A 19987-nucleotide genomic window follows, 5' to 3' on the forward strand; every position below is an offset into this window, starting at 1 on the left:
GAATGGTGGCTAACAGGAGCTACAGGACGGGGATATGAGAGTTTCTAATCAACATGTACAAATTTCAGTTATGCAAGGTAAGTTCTAGAGATCTGCTGTACAACACTGTGCCTATACTGTATATAACAATACTATACTGTACACTTAAAAATCTGTTAAGAGAGTAGACCTCATGTAAAATATTCTTATCATAATAAAAAAAGGGGTGAGAAAAAAAACCCAAAAAAACCTATGCACGACTATGCCATTTTATGCTAAATTAAATTGTGGTATTACCTAAGGCAGTTTTCAAAATACTAGAGTACCTCATTTCCAGTCTTTAAAATGTGAAGAAAAATCTCCAGTTCTATGCTTACACGTTTCAGAAAACAGCAAAAAAAAAATTTTTAATTCTTTGGAAAAAATGTAAATATATTTGTACTGCATGTAATAAAGAATTATTATCCAGAATATATCATGAATGCCTATAAATAAGGAAAAGGAAATTTTATCTCATACTTGTACCAGATTCCTTAATAGTTACTTAGCTACTGAAAATGTTCAACACCTTGGAGAGAAATCTGTTATAAACATAAAATTGTTTGCAAATTTCATTCTTTCAGTCTTTGTGAAGTGTGGTATTTGGACTAAACTGTTATAGGTTTACTGACATCCAGTTATTAATGTTTACAAAGAGTTAAGATTAGTTGGAAAAACCTGCAAACAGACCAAATAAATCCAAGGAAGGTAAAATAGAAATGTGTGCTGGCATCTAATGATTACATGCATCCTCCCTCTCTCCTTTCTAGTAGCTAAAGAAAACAGAAAGATACAGTCCTACATGTTAAAAACAGAATTTTATGTTATGAACTAGAAATGGCGTTAGTAAAATAACTAGCACTGCTACATAATTATAAGAAACTACCCCATACGAATGCAATAATTTTGTTAAACATTCACCAACATTTATTACTTTATGGTAAATAGTTTTACCCTGACTGATCTGGCTGAAACGTGTGTTGGTTTATTTTGGATGACTCGACTGGAAGTTATACTGCTTACACAGATGGAAAGGCAGATTATGTCTGTTTTATCCATCCCTGCATATTCAATAACATGTAGTGTGCCCAGTAGTTCAGAAGGTACAATAAATGTATGCTGAATTGATTAAATGATCTAAGGGTTTATTTTGAATATTTTTTAAACTATGTTAGTTTCTTCTTTTGAGGACCTATGGGCAAAGCACTTCAGTATAATCTCTTTTATTATCAGGAAAAGCTGTCTTTCTCATTAAGAACTATTTGGTTTACAATATCATAGACTTATTTTTTTATGAAACCTTTATTTTTTTATTTATTTTTTATACAGCAGTTCTTATTAGTCATCCATTTTATACACATCAGTGTACACGTGTCAATCCCAATCGCCCAATTCATCACACCCCCACCCCCACCCCCCTGCCGCTTTCAGCCCTTGGTGTCGATACATTTGTTCTCTATATCTGTGTCTCAATTTCTGTGATATCAGTGATGTCGGTCTGTAATTTTCTTTGTAGTATCTTTGTCTGGTTTTGGTATCAGGGTGATGGTGGTCTCATACAATGAGTTTGGGAGTGTTCCTTCCTCTGTAATTTTTTGGAAGAGCTTGAGAAGGATGCGTGTTAGCTCTTCTCTAAATGTTTGATAGAATTCACCTGTGAAGCCATCTGGTCCTGGCCTTTTGTTTGTTGGAAGATTTTTAATCACAGTTTCAATTTCGTTACTTGTGATTGGTCTGTTCATATTTTCTATTTCATCCTGGTTCAGTCTTGGAAGGTTATACCTCTCAAAGAATTTGTCCATTTCTTCCAGGTTGTCCATTTTATTGGCATAGAGTTGCTTGTAGTAGTCTCTTAGGATGCATTGCATTTCTGTCGTGTCTGTTGTAACTTCTCCTTTTTCATTTCTAATTTTATTGAGTCCTCTCCCTCTTTTTCTTGATGAGTCTGGCTAATGCTTATCAATTTTGTTTATCTTCTCAAAGAACCAGCTTTTAGCTTTATTGATCTTTGCTACTGTTTTGTTTCTATTTCATTCATTTCTGATCTGATCTTTATGGTTTCTTTCCTTCTGCTAACTTTGGGTTTTGGTTGTTCTTCTTTCTCTAGTTCCTTTAGGTGTAAGGTTAGATTATTTATTTGAGATTTTTCTTGTTTCTTGAGGTAGGCTTGTATAGCTATAAACTTCCCTCTTAGAACTGCATTTGCTGCATCCCATAGGTTTTGGATCGTCGTCTTTTCACTGTCATTTGTCTCTAGGTATTTTTTGATTTCCTCTTTCATTTCTTTAGTGATCTCTTGGTTATTTAGTAACGTATCGTTTAGCCTCCATGTGTTTGTGTTTTTTACGTTTTTTTCCCTGTAATTGATTTCTAATCTCATGGCGTTGTTGTCGGAAAAGATGTTTGATATGATTTCAATCTTCTTAAATTTACTGAGGCTTAAATTTACTGACCCAAGATGTGATCTATCCTGCAGAATGTTCCGTGAGCACTTGAGAAGTGTAATCTGCTATTTTTGGATGGAATGTCCTATAAATATCAATTAAATCTATCTGGTCGATTCCTTTAAAGCTTGTGTTTCCTTATTAATTTTCTCTTTGGATGATCTGTCCATTGGTGTAAGTGAGGTGTTAAAGTCCCCCACTATTATTGTCTTACTGTCGATTTCCTCTTTTAGAGCTGTTAGCAGTTCCCTTACGTATCGAGGTGCTCCTATGTTGGGTGCATATATAATTGTTATACCTTCTTCTTGGATTGATCCCTTGATCATTATGTAGTGTCCTTCCTTGTCTCTTGTAACATTCTTTATTTTAGTCTATTTTAGCTTATATGAGTATTGCTACTCCAGCTTTCTTTTGATTTCCCTTTGCATGGAATATCTTTTTCCATCCCCTCACTCTCAGTCTGTATGTGTCCCTAGGTCTGAAGTGGGTCTCTTGAAGACAGCATATACATGGGTCTTGTTTTTGTATCCATTCAGCAAGCCTGTGTCTTTTGGTTGGAGCATTTAATCCATTCACGTTTAAGGTAATTATTGATATGTATGTTCCTATTACCATTTTTCTTAATTGCTTTGGGTTCGTTTTTGTAGGTCCTTTTCTTCTCTTGTGTTTCCCACTTAGAGAAGTTCCTTTAGCATTTGTTGTAGAGCTGGTTTGGTTGTGCTGAATTCTCTTAGCTTTTGCTTGTCTGTAGAGCTTCTGATTTCTCCATCGAATCTGAATGAGATCCTTGCTGGGTAGAGTAATCTTGGTTGTAGGTTCTTCCCTTTCATTACTTTAAGTATATCATGCCACTCCCTTCTGGCTTGTACAGTTTTTGCTGAGAAATCAGCTGTCAACCTTATGGGAGTTCCCTTGTATGTTATTTGTCATTTTTCCCTTACTGCTTTCAATAATTTTTCTTTGCCTTTAATTTTTGCCAATTTGATTACTATGTGTCTTGGCGTGTTTCTCCTTGGGTTTATCCTGTATGGGACTCTCTGCGCGTCCTGGTCTTGGGTGGCTATTTCCTTTCCCATGTTAGGGAAGTTTTTGACTATAATCTCTTCAAATATTTTCTCAGGTCCTTTCTCTCTCTCTTCTCCTTCTGGGACCCCTATAATGTGAATGTTGTTGCGTATAATGTTGTCCCAGAGGTCTCAGGATGTCTTCATTTCTTTTCATTCTTTTTTCTTTATTCTGTTCTGCAGCAGTGAATTCCACCATTCTGTCCTCCAGGTCACTTATCTGTTCTTCTGCCTCAGTTATTCTGCTGTTGATTCCTTCTAGTGTATTTTTCATTTCAGTTATTGTACTGTTCATCTCTGTTTGTTCTTTAGTTCTTCTAGATCTTTGTTAAACATTTCTTTCATCTTCTCGATCTTTGCCTCCATTGTTTATCCGAGGTCCTGGATCATCTTCACTATCATTATTCTGAATTCTTTTTCTGGAAGGTTGCCTATCTCCACTTCATTTAGTTGTTTTTCTGGGGCTTTACCTTGTTCCTTCATCTGGTACATAGCCCTCTGCCTTTGCATCTTGTCTATCTTTCTGTGAATGTCTCCAATATCATAGACACTATTAATAACATAGTGGATGTTTTCCTCTTTGTACTACTTGGAAGCTATGAAGCACAGTGTACAGAGTATTACAATATGTTCGGCTAATAACTGAAATCCTATGTGCTGGGTATATTTTTTGCCCCTCTAGATCTTCTCTCCTCCATTTTTCACCATGCTCTTTGTGCTGAGAAACTAACCTGCATTAACAGGTTCCCTTCTCTGCTTCCCAAATGGGTTCAGCCCAGCAGGAGATTTGGAGGAAGAACAAGAGGAAGGTTAGGATACCTATTTTCCAGACTCCTTCCCAGCAAAACTGCCTTGACTGGTTGCATCTCTCTCCAACTGCCCTCTCCACATAGCTTTCTTTCTCCAATTCTGGTGTCTACTTTCTCCCCTCCCCTGCTTTCAGGAGACCCAGAGTACATGACTATTCCTTGTGACTTCCTATACCCTGCTTACATAGTGCACCCAATACTCTACTCCTTACAAATAGTCCCTTCACACACAAAAATAAAAAATTAAAGAATAGTCCTTCACTAAATTCCCCTCAAATTATCTAATTTGAGTATAATTATCTGTTTCCTCCCAGGACCCTGACTATACATTCTGGCTTCTTATATTTCCTACCATTTTTTAAAAAATCTTTTCCTTCCTTCAACAATTTCCTTACTAGAAATTCATATACAAACTGAATTTTTCCATTGCAACTAGAATTTTGCATAGGATATAAACATGAATAAGACTAGGAAGCCCATCTACTAGATAAAAAAAAAACAGACAAGTAAACAGGAAAAACTTCAGAGTATCTAACACTCGGTCTAAGTCTTCAAAGAGAAGAAAAAGTCCACTGGCTGGCAAAGTGTGGGTTAGAATGGTGGGGAAAGTATGGAGGTGAGGGAGTGATGGTGATGATGATGATAATTAAAAACTAACATTTAGGAAATTCCCTGGCGGTCCAGCGGTTAGGACTCTGTGCTTTCACTGCCGAGGGCATGGGTTCAGTCCCTGGTCAGGAAACTAAGATTCCGCAAGATGCGCTGCACAGCCGGAAAAAAAAAAAAAAAAAAAAACCAACAAAGCAAACAAAAAATCCCCAAACATTCACCAAGTAAGGTGCTATTCGATATGTTTTACTTCTATTAACCTACTTATTGACTCCCACCAATGAGGTGTTGAATAGTATCACCATTACCTTTTTAAACAGATGAGAAAACTGAGGTACAGTTTCTTGCCAAAGTCATACAATTAGTAAATGACAGAGCCTCTTACGCAGCAGTCTGGTTCCAAGCCTTCATGTTTAATGACTAAGTTATATTGCTTCTCAAGGATGGCCAGGATACAGTGGGAATAATTCAACATGGCTAAGGCATATTATGCAATATGGGTAGCCAAGAAAGACAAAGGCTAAACGGAAAGTTAAGTGCCAGATCAGAAAGGGCTTTAGAATAGGGATTTTGTCTTATTAAGCTAGTTGTTGAATTAGATCATGGAACCCCTTGAGAATCTTGACATTCTCTCTCCAGAAAAATGCACACATAGTACACACAAAAAATTGGCAGTTTAAGCAGTTCACAGAGCCCTGACTGGCCCATGGAACCCAGGAGAAGAAACACAGCTATGGGACCACAGGAAGTCACTGACAAGGTACAGAAGTGTAGGTACAAGGACAAGGAGAAAGAGGTCAGAGTTGCACTTCTGAAATATCACTTTGGCAATCGTATACAGGACAGATTAAAGGAGGACCACCAACTAAAAGAATACTACAACAGTTCAAGTGAGAGATGATGGGGACTTGAGCTATGGAAGTGACAACAGGGGCAGAAGAAAAGCACAGATGAGGAATACTGCTATTAGAAATCAATAGTACCTATGACCAATTAGATCTGGGGGGTAAGAGGGAAGAAGGCATGTCTCATGAGAAGAAAACTGAGTCATTTAACAAGCAGTGACTGTGCAAATCATATATACTAGGAACTTTGCTAAGAACTAGAGACACATTGTTGAACAAGACAAACACCATCCCTGCACTTAAGAATAATCTACTGGGTTAATAACAAATTGTTGAGTAATTTCAATACAGCAGAAGTACAGAAATAAAAAAACCAAAAAGGATGAACCGAAGGGGATTTTTTAAAAAATCACAAAATAAGAGTGACCAATTTCATCCAATGACACTGAGTCAAATAAAACGAGAACCTAAAAGAGCAGGAAATAGGAAAATTACTAAAGACCTTTACCTGAACAGTTTCAACTAAGGAGTTGAGAAGAAGCCTTACTACAGTATAAGTGCTTCTAAGAGTGGTTAAATTACTGAAAATTAGCAACATGTGAAATGAAATGCTACTAAAATAAAATCTTAAAGACTCTGCTTAACATATCGCCTCCTGGGAGCCTTTCTATAATGCTGCCAATACTGCCTTTCTTTACAGAATGGTGTGTGCTTGCTACTGAGCTTTTAAAAATTAAGCACTTCATTGTTTAGAGATACATGCGTGGGTGGTAATACTATAAAGAAAAGCAAAAGAATGAACAACCCAAAAAAGAGGATAGTGGTTACCTCTGGGAGTATGGGGTTCAAATTGGCATGGGCTCACAAGGAGATTCTAAGGTCTAGAGCTTCCCTAGTGGCACAGTGGTTGAGAATCCGCCTGACAATGCAGGGGACATGGGTTCGATCCCTGGTCTGGGAAGATTCCATAGGCCACAGAGCAACCAAGTCCATGCACCACAACTACTGAGCCTGTGCTCTAGAGCCTGTGAGCCACAACTACTGAGCCTGCGTGCCGCAACTACTGAAGCCCACGCGCCTAGAGCCCGTGCTCCACAACGAAAGAAGCCACCACAATGAGAAGCCTACGCACTGCAACAAACAGCAGCCCCCACTCACAGCAACTAGAGAAAGCCCGCGTGCAGCAATGAACACAGCCAAAAATAAATAAATTAAATAAACTTATTTAAAAAAAAATAAGGTCCTGAAAAATGTTATAATTTTTGACCCGGCTTAGGTATTTGTTTTGTCACTATTTTTTAAACCACACATGTGCATTCTGGCCATTCTTATTCATAAAATACATTTCATAAAAATGTTTAATGTATATAAACCTGAGACAATAAGATATAAATCAAGCCAAAACCTAGCTTTAAAAGAATTGAGACTAAAATAGAACTACAAATTTAATCGTACCAAATCTCACTTTTACATGACATTTTATCAAAATAAAAAATTCAAACAATTCTATTCTTAGAGAGTAAAAGGATTCTAGTTTGCAAATACATTACTGAAAGGGATTTTCTCTAGCTTTCAAGTAATTTCAGTTGCAAAAGAAAACATTCAATTCACAGATCTACTTTTTATTCAGACATGTAAAGTTTCTTAGAATGATTTTTACATAACATAAGCTTAAGTCTAGCATAAAGTCAATCTCCCAGATGTCATTTTACATGCATCAAACAAACTTATGAGGACAAAGGCAATTTACTTTAAAAACACAAACACCCACACATACACAAAAACACTTTATACAGTCTCTGCAAATTTTCCATTTTAACTATAAAAATAAAAACTTTAAGAATAAATATTGCTTACCTGTTCCCTACTGAATCTTGAGAGATCTGAAAGTTTGGAATGACAGAAGAAACACCATATTCATCTTGGTACTTCTTACAAGATTTGTAATGATGTCTCATGCGATAGAATTTAATCTGTAAATTATTGATTAAATGTAATGTGACTTTCAAAAGAACAAATATAACGTGATTCCATTTATATGAGGTAGAACAGAATTCAGAGATAAAGTAGAATACAGGTTAGTAGAGGGGTCGGGGTGGGGGTGGGGGAACGGCAAGTTACAATTTAACAGGTACAGAGCTTCTGTTTGGGATGATGAAAAAATTCTGGAAATAGATAGTGGTGATTGCTATACAATGTTATGAATGTACTTAATACCACTGTATTGTACACTTAAAAATGGTACGTTTTCTACCTTACCATTCTTGATACTGCACTCTAATTGTTCATTTGATGCCTCATACAGATTGTGTGTATGTATATACATATCATGTTTTCTTACCAAATGGACATTTATTGTATAAAAAAAGTTTACCACAATCTTTCACTTATAAAAAAAAATAAAATAAAACTAAAAAAACGGTACGGGGCTTCCCTGGTGGCGCAGTGGTTGAGAGTCCGCCTGCTGATGCAGAGGACACGGGTTCGTGCCCCGGTCCGGGAAGATCCCACATGCTGCGGAGCGGCTGGGCCCGTGAGCCATGGCCGCTGAGCCTGCGTGTCCGGAGCCTGTGCTCCGCAACGGGAGAGGCCACAACAGTGAGAGGCCCGTGTACCGCAAAAAAAAAAAAAAAAAAAGGGTACATTTTACATTATATATTTTACCATAATAAAACATTTAAAAAATGTTTAATGTAATGTGACTTTTAATATAAAAAGGAACTCATAAGACTTGAGATATTGCCAACAAGAAGGAAAAAAACAAGGCAGAAATAGATAACAAAATATTCCATTTAAACAAGAGGTCTTTGTTTTTTTTTTAAGTAAATGATTTAATTCTTAAGTAGGAGCTGAAAATAAGCAGTAAGTTTCTCTCCATTAGATTCAGAGACAATGGAGATGAGTCCAACTGTCTGTAAACTCACCATAAAAATTAACAAATAATTTTACACCTGAAAAAAAATACCACTAATAGACAAAAAATAATATTAAAAGTATTAAGAGGTTGCCTCATAGCACTGGACATCTTTTTATTTCTTTAACTACTGCAACCTGGCAGAGTTAGAAAGTGCTTTAAAAAACTAAGTTCCCAAGTTAACACTTGGAACATTTTTCAGTTTCTCTCTGAGTAGAGCCAGAAATCTCTCAAGTGTATTTTCCAGCTTCACTTCATTGCCCTGTCAGTTAACACCTCCCTCAAAGACATGGAAAAGCAGATTTGTCTTGTGTGAATGCATGAAACAGCAACTGGTTTTTTTGCTCACTGACTTTATTAGCTGTTTGAAAAAGTGGTTGTGATAAATCCATAATAAACGAATATACTAAAAGCCTAACCACCTCTCACCATTTCAATCCCTCTCCAAACGGTAGAAAAAAATCCAGACTGGAGAATTAATGCCAGTTATTCGCCAATACCTGATGTTTTACACCTGTTCCTTAAAAGGCAAAGTCTTCTGCCAAGTATTTTGTGATTTCTTAGATAAACACATAAACATCCAAGTACAGTGGGCAGCTAGAGAGTTCCCCCTTGACTACATAAATCCATTTGGCCCATTTCTACCTGCAAAATTGCAATAATGATACTACCACCAGAAAAACTATTCAAGGGCTGAATCTGTACCAGAATGAGGCTTCAATGAGTTAAATGCCAGTCTGTTCATTCAGTTCATTTAGCAGGTAATCAACGAGTGTTTATTTTGAAAAAATAAAATTACTAAAAATTACGGCTAAAAATTACGGCAAATTCAGAGACCGTATCTATCTTTCGGTCTCCGTTCTCAGTAAGTTTATAATCTAGTAAGATCTACACCCACAGCTTTTCTGGCCTTTTCTACCCAATTCTCAACCTAAATAATTTCTCTTCAAAACAGTACCCACCAAGACAAGTCAAACAGAAATTTCAGAGTAGAAACTTGACTTTCAAAGAACTATGTCACATTTACTCTACCTGTTTTGCACAGCATCTGCAGCTACCAGAAAACCTCCTCATGATATTTTCAAGGTCTAAGGCCCGTTCAGGACATGCTCTTTCTCTTCTAGTCACATTTCCACGACACAGGGGACAATGTATTCCGCTTTCTCTCATTGCAGTCAGGAAACATTTTCTACAGAAACTAAACCAAACATTTGTGACAGGTTAACTACAGAAAAAAGTACTCTTTCCATTTCGATAATTAAACACAGCAGTTATGGGTATGTAATCATGCTAGGCTATTTGTATGTACATAAATCTAGAATTTTTTAAAACTGTATATGAATTTCTCAGTGTAAGACTAATGTCTGGACTAGATGGGAATACTAAAGAAACTACTTTTAACATAATACAGGAAAAATAAATATTATATAACATTATCAGGGGAAGCATGGTACAAAGGAAAACTGCATCTTATCCTGTGTTGTTTAGCAGCTGTGTGATTTTCAGGCAACACACTTAACCACAATGGATCTCCATTTCCTCCCCTTACAAAATGAGAGAATGGGCCACACATCAGCTTTGTCTCAAACTGATGTACTTCAAGATGTTGTTCTACAAGATATGAATAGGTCTCCTACAGAAACCGATTTCGGAAATTCAAGGATTATTCAAAGTTATTAAGGTTTCTCTGCTAAGGAAACCAAGTGTTGCCCAAACTTCTGTGGTCAGGATATATGAAAATTCCCACAACAGTGTGCAATGGAACATAATTTGAGAAATACTTAAGAATCCTGGGCTTCCCTGGTGGCGCAGTGGTTGAGAGTCCGCCTGCCGATGCAGGGGACACGGGTTCGTGCCCCGGTCCGGGAAGATGCCGCGGAGCAGCTGGGCCCATAAGCCATGGCTGCTGAGCCTGAGCATCCGGAGCCTGTGCTCCGCAACGGGAGAGGCCACAACAGTGAGAGGCCCGCGTACCGCAAAAAAAAAAAAAAAAAAAAAAAAAATCACAGCCATCTGTACCTGGGCTCTAGAATAATTATACATTTAATTCAACCCCCTATAAATACAAATATACTAATCTTCCACATCTATACTAACAAAAAAGTTGCAAGGTTATAGTGTGATAACAGATCACACTGAGTTTACTAACCATGCGCTGAGCAAGTCACTCTTCTTTAAAATCAGTTTCCTCACACATACAGTAAGCATCTACATTTGATAGGGTTGTTCACAGGATTAAGATAGGTAATGTAATAAAATGCTCAAGACAGTTATTGAGTCAGCAAAGTGCTTGATAAATAGTAGCTAATATCACTAAGGTAGCATTAGAAGTGATCACCAATACCTTAAAACATGGAAAATATTCATCATAACCAGGAGTCAAAGAAATGCAAAGTAAACAAGACAAAAATACATTTTTCAGTTGTCAAAACACTAGTTTAAAAAAAATAATAATATCCAGTGTTAAAGGAGACATAAAGAAATGAGTGCTCCACATTTCTTTTTTTTTTTTTAATTAATTTATTTATTTTGGGCAATGCTGGGTCTTCATTTCTGTGCGAGGGCCTTCTCCAGTTGTGGCAAGCGGGGGCCACTCTTCATTGCGGTGCGTGGGCCTCTCACTATAGCAGCCTCTCTTGTTGTGGAGCACAGGCTCCAGATGTGCAGGCTCAGTAGTTGTGGTCCACAGGCCCCGCCACTCTGTGGCATGTGGGCTCCTCCCAGACCAGGGCTCGAACCCGCGTTCCCTGCATTAGCAGGCAGACTCTCAACCACTGCACCACCAGGGAAGCCCCGTGCTCTACATTTCTGAATAGCAATTTGTCAATACTTAACAAAATCCTTAGTGAGGGTGTCCCAAAACTCTGAATGCCATTTTGAGCTTTAATAACTTCACAAGTATAAATACCACAAAGTTACAAAGACCATCATTTTTAAGTTTAATTGTTTAAATTAAAAACTGAAATTCTGTTTATATGTTTTGTAAATTTTGTGTAATACATTTTTAATTTAAATTCTTTGTTTCACTCAGTGTTTGCATTCTTTAATCAGGGGGACTGTAAAAAGGAAAAAAAGAAGAAAGGAGAGTCAGACAACAAAACCCACAAGACTAACTGGAACAATAGTCTAGATCATGATACGGTCTACATTCAGGCAGGAGTAGGAAGGAGGGACAGAGGGTCTCTATTTTAGAGACATAGTTCTCAATGTCTATGACTGTGTATGAAGGGGGCATCCTAGGTTAAAAAATAAAATATAATTTTTTGACAATTACTTGTGAGAGAATGAGAAAGAAAAGCATTGCTAATTTAGAAGACTGAGTAAAAGGTGACTGTATTAACCAAACTGAAAAATACTAGAAGAGTTGGTTTGACAGAAAAACGCAAGTTTAAAGTACCTACAGGGCTTCCCTTCTGGCGCAGTGGTTAAGAATCTGCCTGCCAATGCAGGGGACACAGGTTCAAGCCCTGGTCTGGGAGGATCCCACATGCCGAGGAGCAGCTAGGCACATGTGCCACAACTACTGAAGCCTGTGCGCCTGGAGCCTGTGCTCCGCAACGGGAGAAGCCTGCGCACCACAACAAGGACTGGCCCCCGCTCGCCACAACTAGGGAAAGCCCAAGCGCAGCAACAATGACCCAACACAGCCATCAATCAATCAATCAATCAATCAATAAATGTATTTAAAAAATAAAGTACCTACAAAAAGCTCAATGCGTGTTATCCAGCAAACAAGTGGAAAAATGGATCTGAAAATTGGGGGGAAGAATATGGAGAGCAGATAAGGTAAGAAGAACACTAAAGAAACAATCTAGAGAGATATAAACATTAAAGGAAGGTTCAAAGAAACAGAAGAACCAAGAGTAAATAATGTTATAGAAGCCAAATCTAATAAACTACCAAAGAGAAAACAGTAATTAAAGAGATAAAGGTAAAACTATCACCAAACTATTAAGCTAAACCTTCCTCTTTAAATAAAAATTGAAACTGTCAACAAAGTTCACACCAACAAAATTCATTACACAGAGATAACCATGCATAAAATTGATGGAGCTTGAGTGAACGAAATGAAGCAGGTTAGTAACTATTAGCAGGTAAATTAGTCAATATGCTGGCTAATTTAACAATTACAAGTAAAATATAAACACAGAATATTAAAAGATTTTTTGAAACCTGGGTGTACAAACATAAGCTGTATTTACGGGGAGTGGATAAAATAAACCAAAATTTCAAAGCCCACTTATTCAATACCTAAAATAGTATATGATAACACTACATACCCACCAGAATGACCAAAATGAAAAAGGTGGAAAATACCAAGTGTTGAGGAGGATGTGAAACCAACCTAAACTTGCATTCAATGCTATAAAAGTGTAAACTGATACAACCATTTTGAAAATTAATACAACCATCTGGCAGTAGCTAATATAGCCCAGTAATTCCACTCCAAAGTATATACCCAACTGACTTGCATATCTCATCAGAAGAAATTTCCTAGAAAGTTCATTGCCACACTATTTGTAATAGCTGAAAGCTGAAAACCATACAAATGTCCATCAACAGAAAAATGCATAAACAATGACAGCATATCCACAAAATTAAAACTATAGTATACCGTAATAAGAATGAATTTGGATATATAATGTTAAGCTTTGGAAGCCAAACGCAAAAGACTACAAGCTGCATGATTCTTTTTTTTTTTTACATCTTTATTGGAGTATAATTGCCCTACAATGGTGTATGATTCTATTTTTATAAAGATCAAAGAGCAGGTAAAACTATATTGTTAAAAGTCAAAATAGTGGTGTCCTGGAAGAAGTAGGATACACTCCTTGGAGAATTGAGGGGTTTCTGAAATGCTGGTAATGGAGTTCTGGAGTTCTATTGCTTGGTATGGGTGTTGAACACATAGGTGTGCTCAGTTTGAAAAAAATTCACTGAGCTGACTTTTATGATGGGGCACTTTTCTGTTAGGAATACTACACTTAATTTTTTTCAATTAGGAGTAAAAACAAGGGTAAATATGTTTAAACTGTTATAAAAATAGCTAAATTAATCTTCTAACTGGGCTTAAAAACAAACCAGAAAAAAAAAACCGCTAGGAAATTTCCAGAGCTAAAAAAATACGTCTGCAAAATAAGAGACAACCAAATGACCAGTACAATGAACTTCTGAAAGATTTTCATCCGGATCACTAGAAAATTTTAAATAATTATTTTTTCAACTTCTAATAGAGAGAGGGAATAAAAAACAGATCATGTACTAAGGAAAGAGAATCAGATTAGCTTCAAACTCATCAGCAATAACAAACAGATGACAAAACAATAGAATGATGTGTTCAAAGTTCTGAGGGAAAGTGACTTATAACCTAGAATTTCATCTTCTGGCTACTAAACTATTTGCTTTTTGAACCCTAGGCATTTCTGATAATGCAATAAATACAATACTGAGAAACGACACATTCTGCAAAACTGCACACTAAAACTTACAGGGCTTGTAGGGGAAAAATGGTTGGGGTAGACTAACTACCCGTAGAACACTGTCACCAGAGAACTAACAAAAACCCAAACAGGGCTTCCCTGGTGGCGCAGTGGTTGAGAGTACGCCTGCTGATGCAGGGGACACGGGTTCGTGCCCCGGTCCGGGAAGATCCCACATGCCACAGAGCAGCTAGACCCGTGATGGCCGCTGAGCCTGCGCGTCCTGAGCCTGTGGTCCGCAGCGGGAGAGGCCACGACAGTGAGAGGCCCGCTTACCACAAAAAACAAAAAACAAAAAACCAAACAATCCTAATAAAAATACTAACACATTTTAAAAGACATTTAAGTTCTTAATAAACATTTTACTCTAAAGCTTAAAAAAAAGAGGTGAGGGGTTAGAAAGGAGTGATTAAAGCTGATAAATTCCAGAGAGATCTCATGGCCAAACCGAACCAAGAAAAAAATGTAGGTTGTGCGTTTCGTACAGTAGTGTACAATTCTGTGGCTTGTTATATTCAACTGAGTTTTAGTGTACTTCTCTTCAGCTAATGTAACCATTTGCTAATGGCTCAAAACATCAATGTGCAGGGGAAAAAAATACATATAAACCAATCCGTTCTGAAATAATCTTGTATAACAACAGAATGTTATCACTGTTGAGTCTGTTATCACTTGTTTCTAACCTTGTTTGTGGTCTTTTGATATGGAAAATTTTTAATTTTTAATATAGTCTAAATTCATCACCTTTTCCTAAAATTACGGTTTGTGCTCATAGTCTTAAGCCTTCCCCTTCTCAAGATCAGGTATATTTCCCTACATTGCCTTCTAAGAAGTTTAAGTTTTGCTTATCACATTTAAGTTTTTAATTCACCTAAAAATACCTCTATGTACAGTAAACAATAGAGATTTCATATGCAAAGCCATTATCCAAATACCATTCTACTGAATAAGCCATCTTTTCCCCATTGATTTGCCATGTCACATCTATCAGAGTTCTAATACATGTATGGAACTATTTCTGGGCTCTCTAGTATATGTCCTACTGATCATTTATCTACTGCTGAATTAATACCATACCATTTTAATTACTATAACTTCATAATACTACGTCACGGTATCTAGCAGGGTTGGTTCTATCTCTACGTTCTACTTTTTCCAAATTTTCTCAGTTATTCATGGTCATTAACACATCATTATGACTTTTTAATCAGTTTTTCAAGTTCTACCAAAACAATGATGTTGAGACTTTATTGGAATTGCATTAGCTTTTTTAGAATCATCTGAGGGAGAACTGGCATCTTAATTTTATTGAATGGTTCTACCCATAAACATGTCATGTCTCTCCACCTATTCAGATTTCTTATGCTTTTCAGTAGTTTTTCAACTTTCCCTACAGAAGTCTTGACATTTTTACTAGATTATAATAAATAGTCTAATTATTTATAAACTATTTATAGTTTTTGTTGCATTATAAATAGGATTCTTTCTATTACTTTTTTATCTGATTACTGTTGGTATAAAAAAATGTTACTGACTTTTGTCTGTTGTTCTTATATCCAGAAACCTCTCTGTGCATTCTTATTAGTTCTAATCATTTGTTAGTTGTTTCTCTTAGGTTTTAGATGTAGTTTTATCATCTACAAATTATGACAATTTTATCTCTTTTTCCATCTTTGTATACCTTATTTCTTCTTTTCTCACTGAATTGCCTAAAGCCTGAAATACAATGTTAAATGGTAGGGAGGATATAAATACCCTTGTCTAGTTCTTGACTAGAAAAGCACATAGGGTCTACTATTCAGTACATTTACTATAGATTTTAGAGAAGCTACCCTTAATTAGAATAAAAGTAAGTTCCATCCTATTCCTAATTTGCTATGACATTTTATAATGAAAGGCTGAACTCTATTAAATGCTTTTAGCATCTATTGAAATGATCATGTGCTTTCAACATCCAAATTCTCTTCCTATTTTAAAGGTGTTCTTCATTATGTGATTTTCAGTGAAAATCAGTTCCTCCTGAAAGGACAAAAAACTGTGGGTCTGTCAATTCCTCCCAACAATTCTGTCAGTTTTCATCTAAAGTTATGTTGGTAGCTGCAAAAAAGTTCATGATTATTCCTTTTATCCACATGAAATGACTTTCTTTTTTGTAATGCTATCTGAATTAAATGGTCTGATATTAATATTTCTATACCAGCTTTCTTTTAGCTGACATAGAAATATAAGGACTCAGAAAAGCTCTCTGAAAGACTCAGTTCTGCTGTAAAGTGTCACACACATTCCTAGAAGTCACTGCACTATGCAAAATCATCCAATAAAAACCACAGAGCTCATGGGAAAAACAGGGTTGGGGCACAACACTCAAATGTACACATCCCAAAGAATACTCTATATAGATTACAGACGCATTCACGTTTAAAAGTTTTAACTTAGCCTGAAAAAAATACACACTACTCATTACAATAATTGTTAAAAATATTTTAGCTTTATTTATGTTTTATATTCCCTAAGGGAAATACTTTAAGCAAATATGAATACAATTTATATATATACTATGCTACCATCTCTGTTAAAAAAAAAAAAAGGCAGAGGGGGCTTCCCTGGTGGCGCAGTGGATGAGAGTCCGCCTGCCAATGCAGGGGACACAGGTTCGTGCCCCGGTCCAGGAAGATCCCACATGCCACAGAGCAGCTAGGCCCGTGAGCCATGGCCGCTGAGCCTGCGCGTCCGGAGCCTGTGCTCCGCAACAGGAGAGGCCACAGCAGTGAGAGGCCCACGTACCGTTAAAAAAAAAAAAAAAAAAATTAACTCAAAACAGATCAGACTATAGTAAACTGGGTAATGGCCATCCAAAGACACATTCACTTCCTAATTCCCAGAACAAGTTAATATCACCTCATATTGTAACAGATCTGATTATTGTTAAAGATTTGGGGATGAGGAAATTAGCTGGAATTATCCAGGTGGGTCCTAAATGTCACCACAAGTGTCTTTATAAGAGAGGCAAAGGGAGATCTGACAAAAACACACAGGAGAAGCCATATTGAGATGGAGGCAAAGACTGGAGTGATGTGCCCCCAGCTCCTCGAGGCCCTGCCAATACCTTGATTTTGGTCCACTGAAATTGATTTCAAACTTCTAGCCTCTAGAACTGTGAAAAGATTAATTTATGTTGTTTTAAGCCACCAAGTTTGTGGTAATTTGTTACAGTGGCCCTAGGAAACCAATATGCAGAGTTAAATGTGAAACATTAAACTATAAGCTTTGAGAAAAAAATAGAAAATATTCACAATACAGAGCTACACAGAGTTCTTAGACTTAATGTTAAAAACACATTCCATAAAAGGAAAAACTGACAAAGTGGACCTCATAAAAATTTTTAAATGTTTGCTGGGCAAAAAAGATTGTTAAGTAGATAAAAAGACAATCCAAAGACTGGAAAAAAGAGCTTCCTTGGTGGCGAAGTGGTTGGGAGTCCGCCTGCCGATGCAGGGCACACGGGTTCGTGCCCCGGTCCGGGAAGATCCCACATGCCGCAGAGCGGCTGGGCCTGCACGTCCAGAGCCTGTGCTCCGCAACGGGAGAGGCCAGAACAGTGAGAGGCCCGCATACCGCAAAAAATCAAAACAAAACAAAACAAAGACCCGAAAAAAATATTTGTAAATCATATACCTAACAAAGGAGTAGTATCTAGAATGCATAAAGAAGTCTCAAAGCTCAAAAGTTAGAAAGCAAATGATCCAATTAAAACATAGGCAAAAGACACTGAAGAGACATGATTTTAACCTAAGATATACAGGTAGTAGACATGCACATGAAAAGATGTTCAACATCATTAGCCATTAGTAAAATACAAATTAAAATCATGAGGTATCACTACACAGATTGAAATGGCTTAAAATTTAAAACAATGACAGGGACTTCCCTGGTGGCACAGTGGTTAAGAATGTGCCTGCCAGTGCAGGGGACATGGGTTCGAGCCCTGGTCTGGGAAGATCCCACATGCTGTGGATCAACTAGTGCCACAGCTACTGAGCCTGTGCTCTAGAGCCCGTGGGCCACAACTACTGAGCCCACACATCACAATTACTGAAGCACATGAGCCTAGAGCCCATGCTCCGCAACAAGAGAAGCCACCGCAATGAGAACCCCATGTGCCCCAACGAACAGTAGCCCCCGCTCGCCGCAACTAGAGAAAGCCCACGCACAGCAATGAAAACCCAACGCAGCCAAAAATAAATAAATAAATTTATTTAAAAAATAATAAAAAATAAAACAATGACAACATGAAACACTGGCGAGGATGCAAAGAAAACGGATCACTCATACACTGCTGGTGGGAATATAAAATGGTATAGATACTGTGGAAAATAGCTTGGCATTTTCTTAAAAGACAAAACATGCAACCACCATATGACCCAATAATTGCATTCATTGCATTCTTGGGCATTTATCCTAGAGGAATGAAGGCTTATGTTCACACAAAAACCTGTACATGAGTATTTATAGCAGCTCTATCTGTAATAGTCAAAAACTGGCTATTCCAGATTTCCTTCAGTGAATGAATGTTTAACCAAAATGTGGTACATCCATACCACGTATGGATGCATATTCACCAATAAAAGGAACTAATGAAAACACACAACAACCTGAATCTCCAGAGAATTATGCTGAGTGAAAAAAGAAATTCCAAAAAGTTACATATTGTTTGATGCCATTTATATAACATTACTTAACATTCTTTTTTTGCTAACAGCTCTATTGAGATTTAAGTCACATACCATACCCCATACCCCATTCACCCATTTAAAGTGGGTTTTTTACTGTTATTTACAGAATTGTGCAATATTTAAGATTCTTGAAATGTCAAAATTATGGAAATAGGTAACATGGGACTTCCTCGGCGGTCCAGTGGTAACAAATTTGCCTTCCAATGCAGGGGACACAGGTTTGATCCCTGGTCGGGGAACTAAGATCCCACTTGTTGTGGGGCAACTAAGCCCATGCAACACAACTACTGAGCCCACGCACCTCAACCAGAGAGCCCTCATGCCGCAAACTACAAAGCCCACACCCCACAAGTAGAGAGAGAAAACCCACACGCCTCAATGGGCGATCCTGCATGCCGCAACGAAGATCCTATGTGTTGCAGCAAAGACCCAACGCAACCAAAAATAAAAAATAAAAAGTAAATAAAATTAAAATTAAAAAAAAAACGAATATAGAACATGTGAACATTAGTGCTTGCCAAGGGTTAAGGAGGCACAGGGTGGGATCAAGAGGAAAGTGGGTGTGGCTATAAATGAGCTATGTGAAGGATCTTTGTGGTGATGGACACTTTTTTTACCTTTACTCTATTAAGAAGGAAGATATCCTGGTTTTATTTACAAAACATTACCATTAGGAGAAATTGGGCCAGGGTACACAATTTCTGTATTATTTTACAACTACATGTGAATCTACAGTGGTCTCAAAATAAACAGTTTAACTTATCCGTATATTATAATGCATATTCACTTAATAAATACGTATTAAATACTTACTACATAACAGAACTAGGGACATATCAGGGGACAAAAGTGATGAAAATCCCTACCCTGATGGGACTTACAGCATTGTGTGCATGCAGGTACTTGTGGCAAGTTTGTGTATATATACTACTATATCCAAAAACATTTTAACAAGTCATATTATACTGTGCTAAAAATAGTAAAAGTAATTAATGAAAGTGAAGAATCCCAAAGAATCACATTATTTTAAGAATTCAAATATACTAAAAAGATTTTTAAAAGAATGGAAAA

General features: G+C 37.1%; 1 protein-coding gene across 2 annotated transcripts in view; it reads right to left on the bottom strand.

Moving 5' to 3' along the window:
- The window catches only part of RNF138 (ring finger protein 138), a 41238-nt gene that overhangs the window by 11984 nt on the left and 9267 nt on the right, over positions 1 to 19987 (bottom strand). The window contains exons 2-3 of one of the 2 annotated variants that reach the window (XM_065890205.1): positions 9736 to 9901; positions 7647 to 7762 (exon numbers count right to left, since the gene is read on the bottom strand). The exons of the other annotated variant lie outside the window; for it this stretch is intronic. Of the exons in view, the coding sequence (XP_065746277.1) occupies positions 7647 to 7762; positions 9736 to 9901 (282 nt within the window). The remainder of the gene's footprint in view (positions 1 to 7646; positions 7763 to 9735; positions 9902 to 19987) is intronic. 2 annotated transcript variants of the gene reach the window in all.

The sequence above is a fragment of the Phocoena phocoena genome, chromosome 13, assembly GCF_963924675.1.
Source record: "Phocoena phocoena chromosome 13, mPhoPho1.1, whole genome shotgun sequence".
In the NCBI taxonomy this organism is placed as follows: Eukaryota; Metazoa; Chordata; class Mammalia; order Artiodactyla; family Phocoenidae; genus Phocoena; species Phocoena phocoena.